The 16172-nt window shown below is 36.4% G+C and overlaps 1 protein-coding gene across 1 annotated transcript in view; it reads left to right on the forward strand.

The window, feature by feature from the left end:
- Nucleotides 1–9655: 9655 nt before the first annotated feature.
- LOC103299803 (sodium/hydrogen exchanger 9B1) overlaps nucleotides 9656–16172 on the forward strand; it is an 88132-nt gene continuing 81615 nt past the window's right edge. Inside the window, 1 exon segment of the mRNA XM_054721826.1 lies at nucleotides 9656–9724. Coding sequence (XP_054577801.1) covers nucleotides 9656–9724 — 69 coding nt within the window.

Below are 16172 nucleotides of genomic sequence, written 5' to 3' on the forward strand. Positions count from 1 at the left end.
CTTTGTATTTCAAATCTTTGACCTGATTCTTGCGTTCCTCTAGTCTGCTGTTGGGTCTGTATAATATTTTTTATTTCAGTCAGTGTATGTTTATTTTCTAGTTGGTCCTTTTTCATATCCTCGAGGGTCTCGTTAAATTTATCGGCCTTTTCTAGGAAATTCTTGAAAAACCCTATAACCATGGTTTTGAACTCTATATCCAGTCATTTGTTTTTCTCCATTTCTTTCGTTTGTGATCTGTTTCCTTTTCTCCTCATTTTCACTGAGTTGGTAGGGTGGCTTTGTGTGCTAATTGTCCTATATGGTTTAATGGATCAGCCTCCCAGTTACCTGTGGTGGACCCTCTTGGTGCACCCCTTTGTGGACTGTGTGTACATCCTTGTTGTAGTTAAGTCTTGATTGTTGTTGGTGTCACTGGGAGGAATTGACCTCCAGGCCAATTGGCTGTGAGGACCCGCTGTGTCTATAATGGAACAATTGCTGTGCTAGAGACACGCTTATGGGACAGGACTTTTTCCAGTGGGGCTTTGGTGCTCACTGAGTCTGCCTCTTGAATGTGTCCAGCTTCTCCACATAGGAGTTGAAATCTGGTGTCGTCTCACACAGACCACCAGATACACTAGCTCTGGATCTCCAATGGGGTGCAGGTCACCTACTGTCTGAGGCCACCCAGCAGGATCTACAGCGAGAACTACAGTTTTCTCCTCTTTGCTTGGGGTTTGGAGATTTTGGAGCTATCTGACTGGAGCTGCAGTTTATTTGATTAATCTGCTACAGGGAAGGCCATTTATATGCAAAAGCCACTGCACGGAACTTGAGTGTGTTCGTAGATTGTGCGGGGCAGGGTCTCAGGGCATCACTAGGCTAGGGCGTGGCAAACAGCAAAGGCTGCTACTCAGCCTTCTCTGCCTTTTTGTGTTTCCAAGTCCCTGCACCTCAGCGCAGTCAACAGTGATTGCTGGGTGCACCTCTGCAAGAAAGTCACCCTCACTTTTCTACCCAATAGCCGAAAGTCCAGCTTCTCCACGTAGGGGTTTGGGTCCCCCGCGTCTCCCCAGAAACTGGATTTCAGAGTAATTGGGAGCTTTTCTCCCTTTGGATTGAAAACAAGCAGCGCGCCCAGTCACCCACCACCAGCCCGATTAGTGTGCCTCCGTACCTTAGCTTTTCAGCGCTTGCGCTCTTTTTTTCTTTCCTTCTAGTTGTAGAACTTCCACTCAGCCAGCTTTCCTGTGGTTCTAGGTGATAGATGTTTTGTCTTTTAGTTGTAGTTTTGAAATTGTTGTGCTAGGCAGCAGTTTAGGTGTTTATCTTTGCTGCCATCTTGGTTTCCCCCACTCATTGTTTAACAGTATGCTATTCAGCCTCCAAATGTTTGAATTTTTGTGATTGTTTTTACTGTACTTGATTTCTAATTTTTTGCCATTGTGATCTGAGATGTTTGATGTGATTTCAATCCTCTTGAATTTGGAGAGACTTTGCCTGTGTCCCAATATGTGGTCTATCTTTGAAAATGCCCATGTGCTCTTGAGAAGAATGTATATTCTGTAGTTTTGTGGTTGAATGTTCTAAAGATGTTGACTAAGTCCATCTGATCTAGTGAGTCATTTAGGATTGATGTTTCTTTGCTACTTTATTTGTCTAGAGGATTTATCCAGTGATGTTAATGGGGTATTAAAGTCTCCTACTATGATTGTGTTGCTGTCAGTCTCTCCCCTAATATCTCCCAGAAGTTTTTTAATGTATTTGGGTTCTCCTGCACTGGGTGCATAAATGTTTACCAGAGTTATATCCTCTTGTTGTATGGATCCCTTTAGAATTATGAAGTGGCCGTTCTTGTTTCTTGTTAGGGTCTTCACTTTGAGGTCTATTTTATCATATATAAGTATTTCTATCCCAGCTTTTTTTTTTTTTTCATTTCCATTTTCCTGGGAGATATTTTTCCATCCCTTCATTTTCAGTCTGTGTGAGTCACTTGTTCTGAGATGGTCCTCCTGTAGACAGTATATATATATATATATATATATATCATGCTTTCTTAACCATCCAGTCACTTGATTTCTTTTGATTGGAGCATTAAATCCATTTATGATTAATGTTATTATTGATAGGTACTTATTTGTAGCCATTTCTGTATTTTATGCCTGTGTTCCTTCCTCCCTTTATATTTCTCCTTTTTACAGAATTTCCTTTAGCATTTCTTCATTGCTGGCTTGGTAGTGATAAACTCCCTTCACCTTTTTTTGTCTGCGAAGCTCCTGATTTCCCCTTCAATTTTGAGTGATGGTCTTGCTGGATAGAGTATTCTTGGACTCAGTCATTTGCTTTGCATCACTTTGTATACTTCCTTCCATTCCCTTCTACCTCCATGTGTTTCTGTTGAGAAATCATTTGATAATCTGATGGGGGATTCTCTGTAGGTAACTCTCTGTCTCTCTCTTGCAGCCTTTAAGAGTCTCTCTTTGTTGTTAACATTTGACATTGTAATTATGATGTGTCTTGGTGTGATTCTTTTGAAATTCATCTTGTTTGGTACTCTCTGTAAGTGTGTAACTTTTTTCTTCCCTATATCCAGGAAGTTTTCTGTCATTATTTCTTCAAATAGATTTTCTAATTCTTTCTGCTCTTCTTGTCCTTCTCACAGCCCTTTTATACATATGTTACTTTGTTTTTTGTTGTCCCAAAGCTTCCGTAGGCTCTCCTCCTGCTTTTTAATTTTTTTCTCCTGTTGCTATTCAGATTGGGCTTGTTTCCCTACCTTAGCTTCAAACTCACTAATTCAGTCCTCTGCTTCTTATAGTCTGCTGTTGAAACCTTCCATGGTGTTTTTGATTGTAGATATTTCACTTTTGATTTCTTCCTGATTTTTGCATAGGTTGTTGATTTTCCCATTCATCCAGTCTATGAACTATACTAACATTACTCTGAATTCTTTTTCAGTCATGTTGCATGCCTCCATTTCACTTATTTCCTTTCTTGGCAGCTCCTCATTTTCTTTCCTCTGGGGATTGTTTCATTGTCTCCCTATTATAACTATCACTGGAAGGTTCAAATGCCAAGTATGCATAGGTGCACGGACAATGCTTATATACATATAAGTTCTTTGTTTAATCTCTTCCCATCGTTAATTATTTTCTTCAGAGATAGTTGAAAGTTGCTACTTTAGGAAATAAAAACTTTTAGGAACGTTTATGGGTCTGCATCTTAATTTGAACTGATACATATTAATATTTGCTTCCCTAGAGAAACTCATTCTACAAGAGATAAAATTTTGAGATGGGAAGATGATTACTAGGGAAAAGAGATTTTTGTCATTGTAACTTAGTAATATATCTAAAGCTGTTGGAGTAAAGATATAGTTTACCAACAATAAAGCTATAGTTTGCCTTTGAGAGAGAGAAAAACAAGAAGAATGGAAATTAGACAGCCCACGTAGAAACCTGGAGTTAGAATAACTTCCAAATACTATCTATGTCATTTCCAGTCAGTACCTTTCTACAATTACCAGTAATACTTACAGATGTAGGTATTAATGTAATTGATCATGTTTCATTTTAAATTTTCTTGAAATCTGGTCAGGAAAGGAAGATGGCTGCCGAAGGAAAGGCAGACTGCAAGATAGTGTGTGAGTGAGAAAACAAAGGGAGAGTGTGTGGTAGCATGGGGAGTGTTTGTTGGTGAGTTGAGGGACATCTATACTCCAGAAGACTGTGGGCAGCCCCCACTGCTGCTGGGTTCCCTCCTGGAGCGACCAGCTCGGACGCGGAGACCATGCCATATTGAAGGGCAAAGTGGATGTTATTGGAAGCCTGAAAAGCCCGGGGAATCAACAACTATGGCACCCACTGAACAGCTGTGAATCCGAGAACACCGGTCCCCAAGTGGCGCAAGCATGTGGATTCAAAGGAGCTCTACACTCTCTCACGGAAAGGTCAGATTTCACCTAGGATAAGGAGAGAGAGAACTACATAACTAGACACCCGGAGAAGAGAGATCATGGGGAGACAAAGAAACAGCCCACATATGAAAGAAAAACAGGCATCACCAGAAAAGGAAGTAAATGAAATGGAGGCAAGCAACCTGTCAGAGAAGGAATTCAGAGAAATGGTCATAAGGTGGATGAAAAGAATGGAAGGCAAATTCAACAATATGTGTAAGAACCAAGAGGAAATTAAGAAGAACCAAGAAGAAATGAAAAATGACATCGCTGCTATAAAGAACTCAATAGAAAGCATCAACAGTATACTAGAAGAAGCAGAGGACTGCATCAGTGACCTACAAGACAATGCAGGAAAAAATACCCAAGTAGAGCAGCTTCTAGAAAAAAATTAAAAAGCAGGAGGGGAACCTAAGGGAACTTTGGGACAACACAAAACAAAACAACATCCGCATAATAGGAGTTCCAGAAGAAGAGGAAACTGAGCAAGGAATAGAAAACCTGTTTGAAGAAATAATAACAGAAAACTTCCCTGATATAAGGAAGAAAAAACTCACACAAATCCAAGAAGCTCACAGAGTCCCAAGAAAAATGAACCCCAAAAGAATGATGCCAAGGCACATTATAATTAAATTGGCAAACACCAATGACAAAATAAGAATCCTAAAAGCAGCCAGAGAGAGACAGAAAGATACCTACAAAAGAACCCCCATCAGACTAGCAACTGATTTCTCAACAGAAACACATCAGGCCAGAAGGGAATGGAATGAAATATACAAAGTCATGCAAAGGAAGGGACTGAATCCAAGAATACTGTACCAAGCAAGGCTATCAATAAAAATCGAGGGTGAAATAAGGAGCTTCACAGACAAAGAAAGACTAAGGGAGTTTATTACCACCAAAACAGCAATGCAAGAAATGCTAAAGGGTCTGCTTTAAAAAGAAGAAATAGGACATGAAGAAGGAACACAGGGGTAAAGAATAAAAATGGCAAAAAAACAAGTACCTAGCAATAATAACTTTAAATGTAAATGGATTAAGTGCCCCAATAAAAGACATAGGGTAGCAGATTGGATAAGAAAACATGACCTAAATATCTGCTGTCTACAGAAAACCCACCTCAGAAAAAAAATAAAACAGACACAGACTGAGGGTGAAGGGATGGAAAAAGGGTTTTCAGGCGAATGAAAATGAAATAAAAGCTGGGGTAGCAATACTTATATCTGACAAATTAGATCTCAAAGTGAAGAACATAAAAAGAGATAAGGAAGGCCACTTTATAATATTAAAGGGAGCAATCCAACAAGAAGAAATAACTCTGGTAAACATATATGCACCCAATGCAGGAGCACCCGAATACATAAAAAAAAAAAAAAAACTCCTGGAGTATATCAAGGGAGAGATTGACAGCAATACAATCATAGTAGGAGACTTTAATACCCCACTATCACCATTGGACAAATCCCCTAAACAAAAAATCTGCAAAGAAACATCAATCCTAAATGACTGACTAGACCAGATGGAATTAATTGAAATCTTAAGAACATTTCACCCCAAAGCCACAGAATATACATTCTTCTCAAGTGCACATGGGTCATTTTCAAAGATAGACCATATATTGGGTCACAGGCAAAGTCTCTTCAAATTAAAGAAGATAGAAATCATATCAAGCATCTTCTCAGATCACAGTGACATAAAACTGGAAATCAACTACAATTTTAAAAACAAAAAAAAATCAAACACATGGAGACTAAATAGCATGCTATTAAACAATAACTGGGTTACCAGAGAGATCAAAGAATAAATAAAAAACATCATGGCAACAAATGACAATGAGAACACAACATCCAAAATCTATGGGACACAGCCAAAGCAGTCTTGAGAGGGAAGTTCATAGCTCTACAACCCTACTGGGGGGAAAAACAAGAAACAATGGTAATAAATTACCAAACCCTACAATGCAAAGAGTTAGAAACAGAGAAACAAGAAAAGCCCAGAGTAAGCAGAGGAAAGAAATAATAAAGATGAGAGCGGAGATAAATGACATAGAGACCAAAAAAACAATACAAAAGATTAACAAAACCAAGATCTGGTTCTTTGAAAGAATAAACAAGATTGATGAACCTCTATCCAGGCTCACCAAAAAGCAAAGAGAGAGGACCCAAATAAACAAAATCAGAAATAAAAGAGGAGAAATAACAATAGGCCCCACCAAAATACAAAGGATTGTTAAAAAATACTATAAACCTATTCCAACAAACTGGACAACCTGGAGGAAATCGACATATTCCTAGAAAAATATAACCTTCCAAAACTCAATCAAGAAGAATCTAAAAATCTCAATAGGCCAGTGATGGCGAACCTATGACACGCGTGTCAGCACTGACACGCGTAGCTATTTCTGATGACACACGGCTGCATGCCGAGGATGAAACATTTGCTGCTCATGAGGATGAAACATTTGCGACTAGAGTCTTGGAGCTAGTTTTTTCCTCAAAGTGACACACTACCTGAGTTATGCTCAGTTTTTTGGCGAAGTTTGACACACCAAGCTCAAAAGGTTGCCCATCACTGCAATGGGCCAATAACTATGGAAGAAATTGAAGCAGTCATCAAAAAGCTTCCAGCAAACAAAAGCCCGGGGCCAGGCGGCTTCACAGGGGAGTTTTACCAAACATTCAAGGAAGAACTAAAACCTATCCTCCTCAGACTATTCCAAAAAATTCAAAAGGATGGAAAACTTCCAATCTCCTTCTATGAAGCCAGCATCACCCTAATACCAAAACCAGATAAAGACAACATAATGAAAGAGAATTACAGGCCAATATCCCTCATTAACATAAATGCCAAAATCCTCAACAAAATTCTAGCAAATTGGCTCCAGCAGTACATCAGAAAGATCATACACCATGACCAAGTAGGATATATCCCAGGGATGCAAGGATGGTACAATATCCGCAAATCAATAAACATGATACATCACATAAACAAATTGAGATAAAAAAAATCACATAGTCTTATCAATTGATGCAGAAAAAGCATTTGACAAAATCCAAAACCCTTTCTTGATAAAAACTCTCAGCAAGGTGGGAATAGAAGGATCATACCTCAACATCATAAAAGCCATATATGATAAACCCACAGCCAACATCATACTCAATGGGCAAAAACTGAAACCATTTCCCCTAAGAACAGTAACAAGACAGGGATGCCCACTCTCACCACTCCTGTACTAGAAGTATTAGCCATTGCAATTAGATAAGAAGAAGAAATAAAAGGCATCCAAATTAGAAAAGAAGAAGTAAAGCTGTCCTTATTTGCAGATGACATGATATTGTACATAAAATACCTGAAAGACTTCATCAAAAAACTATTAGACTTAATAAATGAATTCGGCAATGTAGCAGGATATGAAATTTAACTCCAAGAAATCTATGGCATTTCTATCCACCAATAGTGAACTTACAGAAAGATAGACTAAAAAAGCAATCCCATTTACCATTGCACCAAAACAATTAAGATACCTAGGAATAAACTTAACTAAGGAGTTAAAAGACCTATACTTGGAAAACTAACAAACATTGAAAAAAGAGATAGAGGAAGACATAAACAGATGGAAGAACATACTGTGTTCTTGGATTGGTAGAATCAACATCATTAAAATGTCTATACTACCCAAAGCAATCTATAGATTCAATGTACTCCCCATTAAAATACCAAATGGCATATTTCACAGACCTAGAAAGAACTCTCCATAAATTCATCTGGAATGAAAAAAGACCCCGAATAGCTGCAGCAATACTGAGAAAGAAGAACCAAGTAGGTGGGATCTCAATACCCGATGTCAGTCTATATTACAAAACCACTGTTCTCAAAACAGTCTGGTACTGTCACAAGAACAGACATGTAGATCAATGGAATAGAATAGAGAACCCAGAAAATGACCCAAAACACTATGCTCAATTAATATTTGTCAAAGGAGGCATGAACATACAATGGAGTCAAGACAGTCTCTTCAATAAATGATGTTGGGAAAATTGGACAGATACATACAATAAAATGAAATTAGACCAACAACTTACACCATACACAAAATAAACTCAAAATGGATAAAGGACTTAAACATAAGACGGGAAACCTTAAAAATACTAGAGGTATCCACAGGCAGAGAAATCTCAGACATATGCCGAAGCAATTTCTTCACCAATACCAATCCTAGGGCAATGGAAACTAAAGAGAAAATAAACAAATGGGACTACATCAAAATAAAAAGCGTTTGCACAGCAAAAGAAACCATCAACAAAACAACAAGAAAGCCCAATGTATGGGAGAACATATTTGCAAATGTTATCACTAATAAAGGTTTAATCTCCAACATCTACAGGGAGCTTATACAACTTAATAAAAGGAAGATAAATGATCCAATAAAAAAGATGGGCAACGGATTTAAATAGAATATTTTCAAAAGAAGACAGAAGGAAGGCCAAGAGACATATGAAAACATGCTCAAAGTCACTAATTATCCGAGAGATGCAAATCAAAACGACAATGAGGTACCATCTCACACCTGTCAGAATGGCAATCATCAACAAATCAACAAATGACAAGTGCTGGCGAGGATGCAGATAAAAAGGAACCCTCGTGCACTGCTGGTAGGAATGCAGACTATTGCAGCCACTGTGGAGAACAGTATGGAGTTTTCTCAAAAAACTAAAACTGGAACTCCCATTTGACCCAGTAATCCCACTTCTAGGAATATATCCCAAGAAACTAGAAACACCAATCAGAAAGGATATATGCACCCCTGTGTTTATAGCAGCACAATTCACCATAGCTAAGATCTGGAAACAGCCTAAATGCCCATCAGCAGATGAGTGGATTAGAAAACTATGGTATATCTACACGATGGAATACTACGCTGCTATAAAAAAAAAAAGAAGGAATTCTTACCATTTGCAGCAGCATGGATGGGCCTGGAGAGCATTATGTTAAGTGAAATAAGCCAGTCAATGAAGGAAAAATACCACACGATCTCACTCATTTATGGAAAATAAAGAACATTATAACCGGGTGAACAAAAAGATAGATACAGAGGCAGTAAAGCACCGAACAGGCTGTTACAGCGGGAAGGCTGGGGAATGTTGGTGAGGAGTGGAAAGAGATCAACCAAAGGACTTGTATGCATGCATATAAGCACAACCAATGGACACAAGACACTGGGGCGGGGGGAGATGAGGGCATGGGACAGCGGGTAGGGGAGGCTGAGGGAAGATCAATGGAGGGGAAAAAAGGAGATAATATGTACTATTATATGTAATACAATAAAAAGTAAAATAAAATAAATTGTCTTGAAATCTCTTAGGCAGGAGTGTGCCTGAAGATAGGGTAAATCCACAGTGGTAATGATGTCAAGCATGAAATAAAGAGCTACGTTTTCTAGTGTATGCTTTTAAGATATGCCCAGCATTGTGAACTATTGAGAAGTATTATATTTTTGTATGATAATGGTTTTTAAAAACTTATGCACATGGCTTTGGTTAATAACTTTAAAATGAATATTAGAACTGTTTTGACTATAAAGATATTTAACTTGACTATGATACAACTTTATGATTTAAAAAATCATTAAGAAATTAATCCCACTTAACTGTATTTGTTCTCAGATGGAATTATAGTCCTGTTTTTTTCTTTTAAGTATTTTTTCTTTTAAATATTAGCATGGACACCACAGAACTAGGAAATGAACATTTGGAGGATAAAAATATCCAATCATCTATACCTTCTCAGGTAAAAATTTAAAACTATACTGTAATACATGATATAAAAATCTACTTGATCTTAAAATATATTTCTTAAGCTTATTTATTAGGTTTTTCTTATATGTTAGGTTAAAATATGAGAAGTGGTTATTTTAAAATAGCTGGTTTTAATGGGTCCTAAGAAATGAGCAAAAGAAATAAAAAGATGGAAAGGGGTGACTACAGATTATTTTGCAGTTAAAGAGAGCATATTTTAGGAATACTGGAAATGTATATAGCTTCTTATTTTTGCCATGTCCAGGAAAAACGCAATAATTTAGACTATAAAAGGTAAAGACAAAGCCAAATAATTAAAATGTTGTACTGTATACAGGGTGAGGCAAAAGTAGGTTTACAGTTGTGAATATGTGAAACACAAGAGTTTTTTCCTATATTATTATTTATTTTATATTATTCTCCATACAAAGAACTGAAGATCTACTTTTGCCATATTCTGTATTTGAAGAAATCCAAGTTCTCTTTTTGCAAGTATATAGAATAAATCAATAGACTGTTTGTTGGTCTAGTTTTACTAAATAATAATTGTTCATATTAGTACTATAATCTTTTATTTTTTTAAATGAGACTTCTATAGTTCTTAAGGGCCAAAAGTTCTTCTTTTAAATATTTAAAATATTCACCACTGACTGAAATTATTTTTAGCTGTAAAGACTTCATCTTAGTTTATGTCAATTTGTTATAAATTCTGAAATAATAAAACTTAAAGAAATATGGTTTTACTGTATATGACCTTTTACTTACCCTAATCAAAATTCACCTTTGAATCTTTATCTTGGCTCTCTTGTATAGTGACAGACTTTTTAAAAAAGATCTCTACACAGGAACTCAAACAGATTAATGTGATGAGATTTAAAAAACTTTGATCCTAAAGAGCTACATAATTTGTTTACATTAGGCTGCTATAGTGCCTCTGTTCCTCTAGCCCAGTGGTCGGCAAACTGCGGCTTGCAAGCCACATGCGGCTCTTTGGCCCCTTGAGTGTGGCTCTTCTACAAAATACCACGTGCGGGCGCGCACATACAGTACGATTGAAATTTCGTGGCCCATGCACAGAAGTTGGTTTTCAGCCTGGGCAAGTCTATTTTGAAGAAGTGGCATTAGAACACTCAAGGGGCCAAAGAGCCGCATGTGGCTCGCAAGCTGCAGTTTGCCAACCACTGCTCTAGCCATTAAATGTTTCCTCTTCCTTTCCTTATTCTGCCCATGCTCTCTAGCCTTCATTACAATTTCTTGTGACAATGTGATGTTCTCTCTTCCCTGCACTCAAAGACCCAAAGTATTATCAATACACACACACATGCCGGGGTTCTTTTCCCAGCCTTATAAAGGGTTCAGCATTCTGGAGAAATGGGCTGCATGTAGATGATTAAAGAGGCCAGAGATGAAAGATAATTTTGAAAGGCATTGGGGGTCAGAGGAGCTTCAGCTAAAGGGAGCTAAAAGACTCACCTAAGGACACCATGATATTTATTAAACACAATTTGTCCTAAGGCAAGGTGGAAATATACACTTCACAGGGTAAGATTTCATAGGGTTTACAGAATCATTGTCAGTTTGGGTAATAGCCTACAGCTGTTCAGGTGTTTGGCTAGTAGGAAGCAATAAAATGCCCTGAGCTGTCTGGCAGCAGGCAATAATCCTATTCAGGTTTGAGGGAAGTGCCGTTTAGCCGTTTCCAACAGGTAAACTACATATGTGGCTCACCCTTGTTGAGCCCACCAATTCCCATCAACCTTTTGACGGAACTCTTGTAATTATTACATGCTGGAATTGGTTCTGGGCATCTCACCCTTTTTGATTTTTTTAAGTTTAACAAGAATGTATGTTTTAAGATTTTTAAATTCAATGGAAAGGACAGAGTTCTATCAAGTCCCTTTAAATTGCTGTCAGGTATTAAAGGAATTAGCCTGAAGTCAGTTTCTTTTTGGGCCAACGGTTCTTTGAGTGCCAATTTCAATGTCCAACAGTTTCTTATGTGTACATGTCAGCAATGATATTTCAGTTCTGGATGGTGGACAAACGGTGGCAATGCAGGTCCAACCCTCTCTGGTTTGGTCCTGGGCAACCTACAGCGATGCACAGCTGCTGACTATTAGCATGGCAAGGCGTCTTCACCATCTTCATTTCTGGACTGTTTCTCCTCTGTTCTTGGGGGCCACTGCTTTTTCTGTGGCTGGAGCAGTCCTGTCAATTCCTCTCCAGGGTCCATTGTTGCAGGAATCCACATGGTCTTGGAGTTTTCTGGAAATACACAAACATATTCTCAACCAAAGGTTAATAAAAGAATCTTTTCTATAAATTAGATTTGGGATCCTTTTTATTTTTGCCCAAACAATTTTCCTTTGGCTTACCATATTTTCCGGTGTATAAGACGACTTTTTAACCCAGGAAAATCTTCTCAAAAGTCGGGGGTCTTATACGCCGGAAAATACGGTATTTACAATTTAGAATTAAAGTGAGTTATTGCCAAATGATGGGTGGGTTACCATATTTTCCGGCGTATAAGACCCCCGACTTTTGAAGATTTTCCTGGGTTAAAAAGTCGTCTTATACGACAGAAAATACAGTATTTTGACATCATGTGGTTTTTCATGGGTGTCTTGCTGTTAGATTTACAAATAAAAATTAATTTTCAAAGTAAAAATTTATTGATGTAATTTACTTACAAGGTATTTCTTACAGGATATTATTCCACTATCCCCCCTTTTTTTATTTCAATATTAGGAGGCTTTTGGAAATTTTATAATGCAGTCTTGATAACTTTTAATTTTAATTTTTTGCACAGAAATATGATTCATTGCATGTTAAGCAATTTTAGTGAGATGAACCATAATAAAAAAAAAAATCTAGTTAATACTTCGGAAGTTTTTTGCCCAGTACAATGAAGTTTCCTTGAATGTTCACTTATTTCAATTAGCCAAATTAAATCAATCTGAAATAAGGTTTATTTTTTAACTTTACTTGTCCTAGGTCAGTGATGGCGAACCTATGACACACGTGTCAGCACGGACATGTGTAGCCATTTTTGATGACACGCGGCCACTGAGGCGGCCGCTTGCCGAGGATGAAACATTTGCTGCTCCTGAGGATGAAACATTTGCAAAATAATGTTTTTTCCTCAAAGTGACACACTACCCGAGTTATATTCAGTTTTTTGGCGAAGTTTGACACACCAAGCTCAAAAGGTTGCCCATCACTGTCCTAGGTTATGGACAATGAATGACATTAAATTTTTGCAATTAGTCTTTGAGTAATTTAACATAAACTTTGTCAGGGAGGCAGAAACACAAATTATTTACTTCAGTTTATGAGGCCAAATATATTGACTTTCAATTACAGTTCTTCAGATGTTTGAAGAAAATCTCTCTTTTTATTTTCTTCCAGAATAAGTTTCAGGCTACAGAGAGTTTCATTTAAAAATCTTTGTCTTTCTTTACACCAAGCAACCTACAGGAATGCTGCTTAATATTGGCTTGTACAGCCGAATAGCTAGCTATATTGCAAGTATCTTTACAGTAAAGTTGACTACTATTTTACTGTCAGATTTAATACTTTAGCAATCTTCTTAGTTTACTCTGTAAATATTAATGGAAGATATTTTAAAATTTCTCCTTTTTATTAAATTTATAATTATATTTTTGAAGAGTATCCCTTTAGTCTTCTTTGCAAATACAGAGGGATCATGGGAGGTCTCAGTAACTTTCTTAGAAGACTTAATCAAATTGCTTACAAAGACATTGGCTTACTCAAAGGGAGAGGTTGGTCTTTGCTGTTTCAAGATGGCAGCCCCCAGGGGAGCAGCAAGCCATGTGGCCAACATGGCGGCTGGCAAGTCAGGCAGTCCAAAATAGCAGCTATCTAAACTGCTCTTTGACAGAAAAGATGGTTTGTTTATTCTCATAATAAACAAGAGAAGAGCAAACTGAAATTCTTAAAAGATAGACAGTCAAAATTATGTTGCAGACAAACAGAAATCTCACTAGCTGTTTCTGGTGGCTTTATTAGAATTTAATTGTTTATAAAATATTGGCTTTTCATATAACTTAATTTATACAATACCTTGATTATATTTTTAAAAGCTAATTTATAAAGTAATTTAAGTAGGTATATTTTATTGAAAAGCAAAGCAAAGCTAATTTAGTAAATGTTTATGTCTGATTTACAAGGCACAAATGTTGCCCCACCTCTAGCCTATTTAAAAATGCAGGCGGCTGTGGGCTTTTTGTCATTTTAAATTTCATCTGTTGGATTTAAAGAAATATTTAGTTACTTCATTTTGCCCTTTTTAGAGGCAAAAACCTTTGTAACATTTATAAGTAAAATATAGTTATTAATTTTTATTTGAGAAAGCTTTCCATGCAATTTCAAGTATATTAGATCAGTTTAATTTCAAAAATATTTCCTTTAAGAAGAGAGAATATCCTCTTGAAAACATTTCAGGGCCCATGAAAATGTCTTAAAATCATCTCTTAGTTACAGCCTTGAAATTTAATTGGAAAAAGACATCAAATACATAAATGTATATGTGTGTGTATATACATACATATACATACATATATATATATATTTATATATATATAATATATATATTTATATATATATACATATATATATAATATATATATATGATTTAAAGATTATAATACTTTTTATAATTATCTTAAAATATTTAAACTGGTCTTTATATTAAAAATTTCGGTTGGGATCATAGAATTAATCCTTCTTTAATTAGACCAATAAACAACATATTTTGAATTCTAATTATCAGAGAAAACACAACACTTTATTTTCTTCAAAATAAATTTTTAAACTTTGGGCATTTAGTTACTACAATTACATTTTCTCCCAATTTAATTTGAATCTTGAACTTTTAGAGCTGGCAAGTCAAATATTTAGCATTTCTAGATTAATAACCTTTTATATTTTTAAGAATAAATTTCAAAACACAAGACATAATCAATCAATAGCTTTAATTCTGTCCTCTAGATTTTTTTCATAAGGCAAATTTAGATTAATATCTTAGCATTTTTTCATTTCAAAATATCTAAACATTTCATTTTATTATTTATATAATTAAGCAAACTTCCAAAAATTTTTTTGCTGCCAAACAAGTTTGGAGGAAGTTTGTAGCCATTCAAATGCAAATTACCACATTCTTTAAAGATGTCTACTGTTGGGAAACTGGCCTACCTGCCCTGGGAAGGGTGACTAGTCGTTTTCCTCCATTAACAAAGGGCATAGCCAGCCTTCCTGGGCTACTTAGATATTTATAATTAATATAGTATTTATCTATATTCCAACAATTTCTTTGAGATTCTAGAGTCAATTATAATTATTTTAAAGCATTTTCTTTGGCAAATTTTTGTAACAATTTACTGATTTTCTTGAAGGCCTTAAAGTTGTTTTAATACACTTAATTAGCATTTTAAAAGCCACTTTTTATTATCAAAATGCCAATCTCTCTGCTGGAATTAGCCTGTGTCTTCTCCTGGGTCAAATTCACCATCTTTCTTTTTGCAGGGAGAAAAAAACAATCTTGGGTTTTTCATTTTTGTAGCTTTTACAGAGAGTCAAGTTCAGCCAAAAACCTATCTAATATGTCAAAAAATTAGACAGTTGCATGCATTTTGTATTAAGCTGGCTTCTCTCCTCACGAGCACAGAAATCCCAGACATATTTATAAATTTTTATGGCAAGAAAAGAGACTTTAAATTAGCATACTGGGAGAGTGGGCTTCCATATTGGATCTCCACGTGTCTCCCTTCCCCCACATCCTGCTTGCTTTGGGGGAAACTTTAGTAACAGATCTGGCTGCATTTCTTTTCATGCTTAATAGATAAAGACAGATCTTAAATTTTTTTCCTTTTTCACTTTCCAAAGTAATAACTAGCACCCAAGCTTATCTTTGCCAAAATTTGGTTATCATAAGATGTTCTTCGGTAATTTTTAAACAAAACTTGAAGTAATCTCATTGCGGGAGAGCGGATAGCTCTGCCCTCTCCTGCCACATTTGAATTTCTCCACACCAGAGGTGGTTTTGGCAGTGGGGTTTCATTTCTTATTACAGATTTTAGATTCAAAATACAAATTAAGATTTTAATTTGAACAAGAAACCACATTAAAGACAACCACGGCACTCTTTTTTCAGCCTGATTTAAAAAAGTACCTTTTGATATTCCAATTTCTTTATAATTTTGCCTTTTGACCAAATTATTCCCCATAATAAACTGACTGAAACACAAAGTATCACTCATGCACTTACTGATCCTCAGGGTTCCGAAGCTGACCTGGGCTCTACACACAGTGAACTTTACCATTTGCTCAGGCGAATCCTTCTTTCTCCAGAATCACTCCATTAATGTTTCCAGGGTTAAAGTCCAGCCCCAGGTTGGGTCCCCATAATTGTTGGTGCCCCT

The sequence above is a fragment of the Eptesicus fuscus genome, chromosome 2 (assembly GCF_027574615.1).
Source record: "Eptesicus fuscus isolate TK198812 chromosome 2, DD_ASM_mEF_20220401, whole genome shotgun sequence".
Classification (NCBI taxonomy): domain Eukaryota; kingdom Metazoa; phylum Chordata; class Mammalia; order Chiroptera; family Vespertilionidae; genus Eptesicus; species Eptesicus fuscus.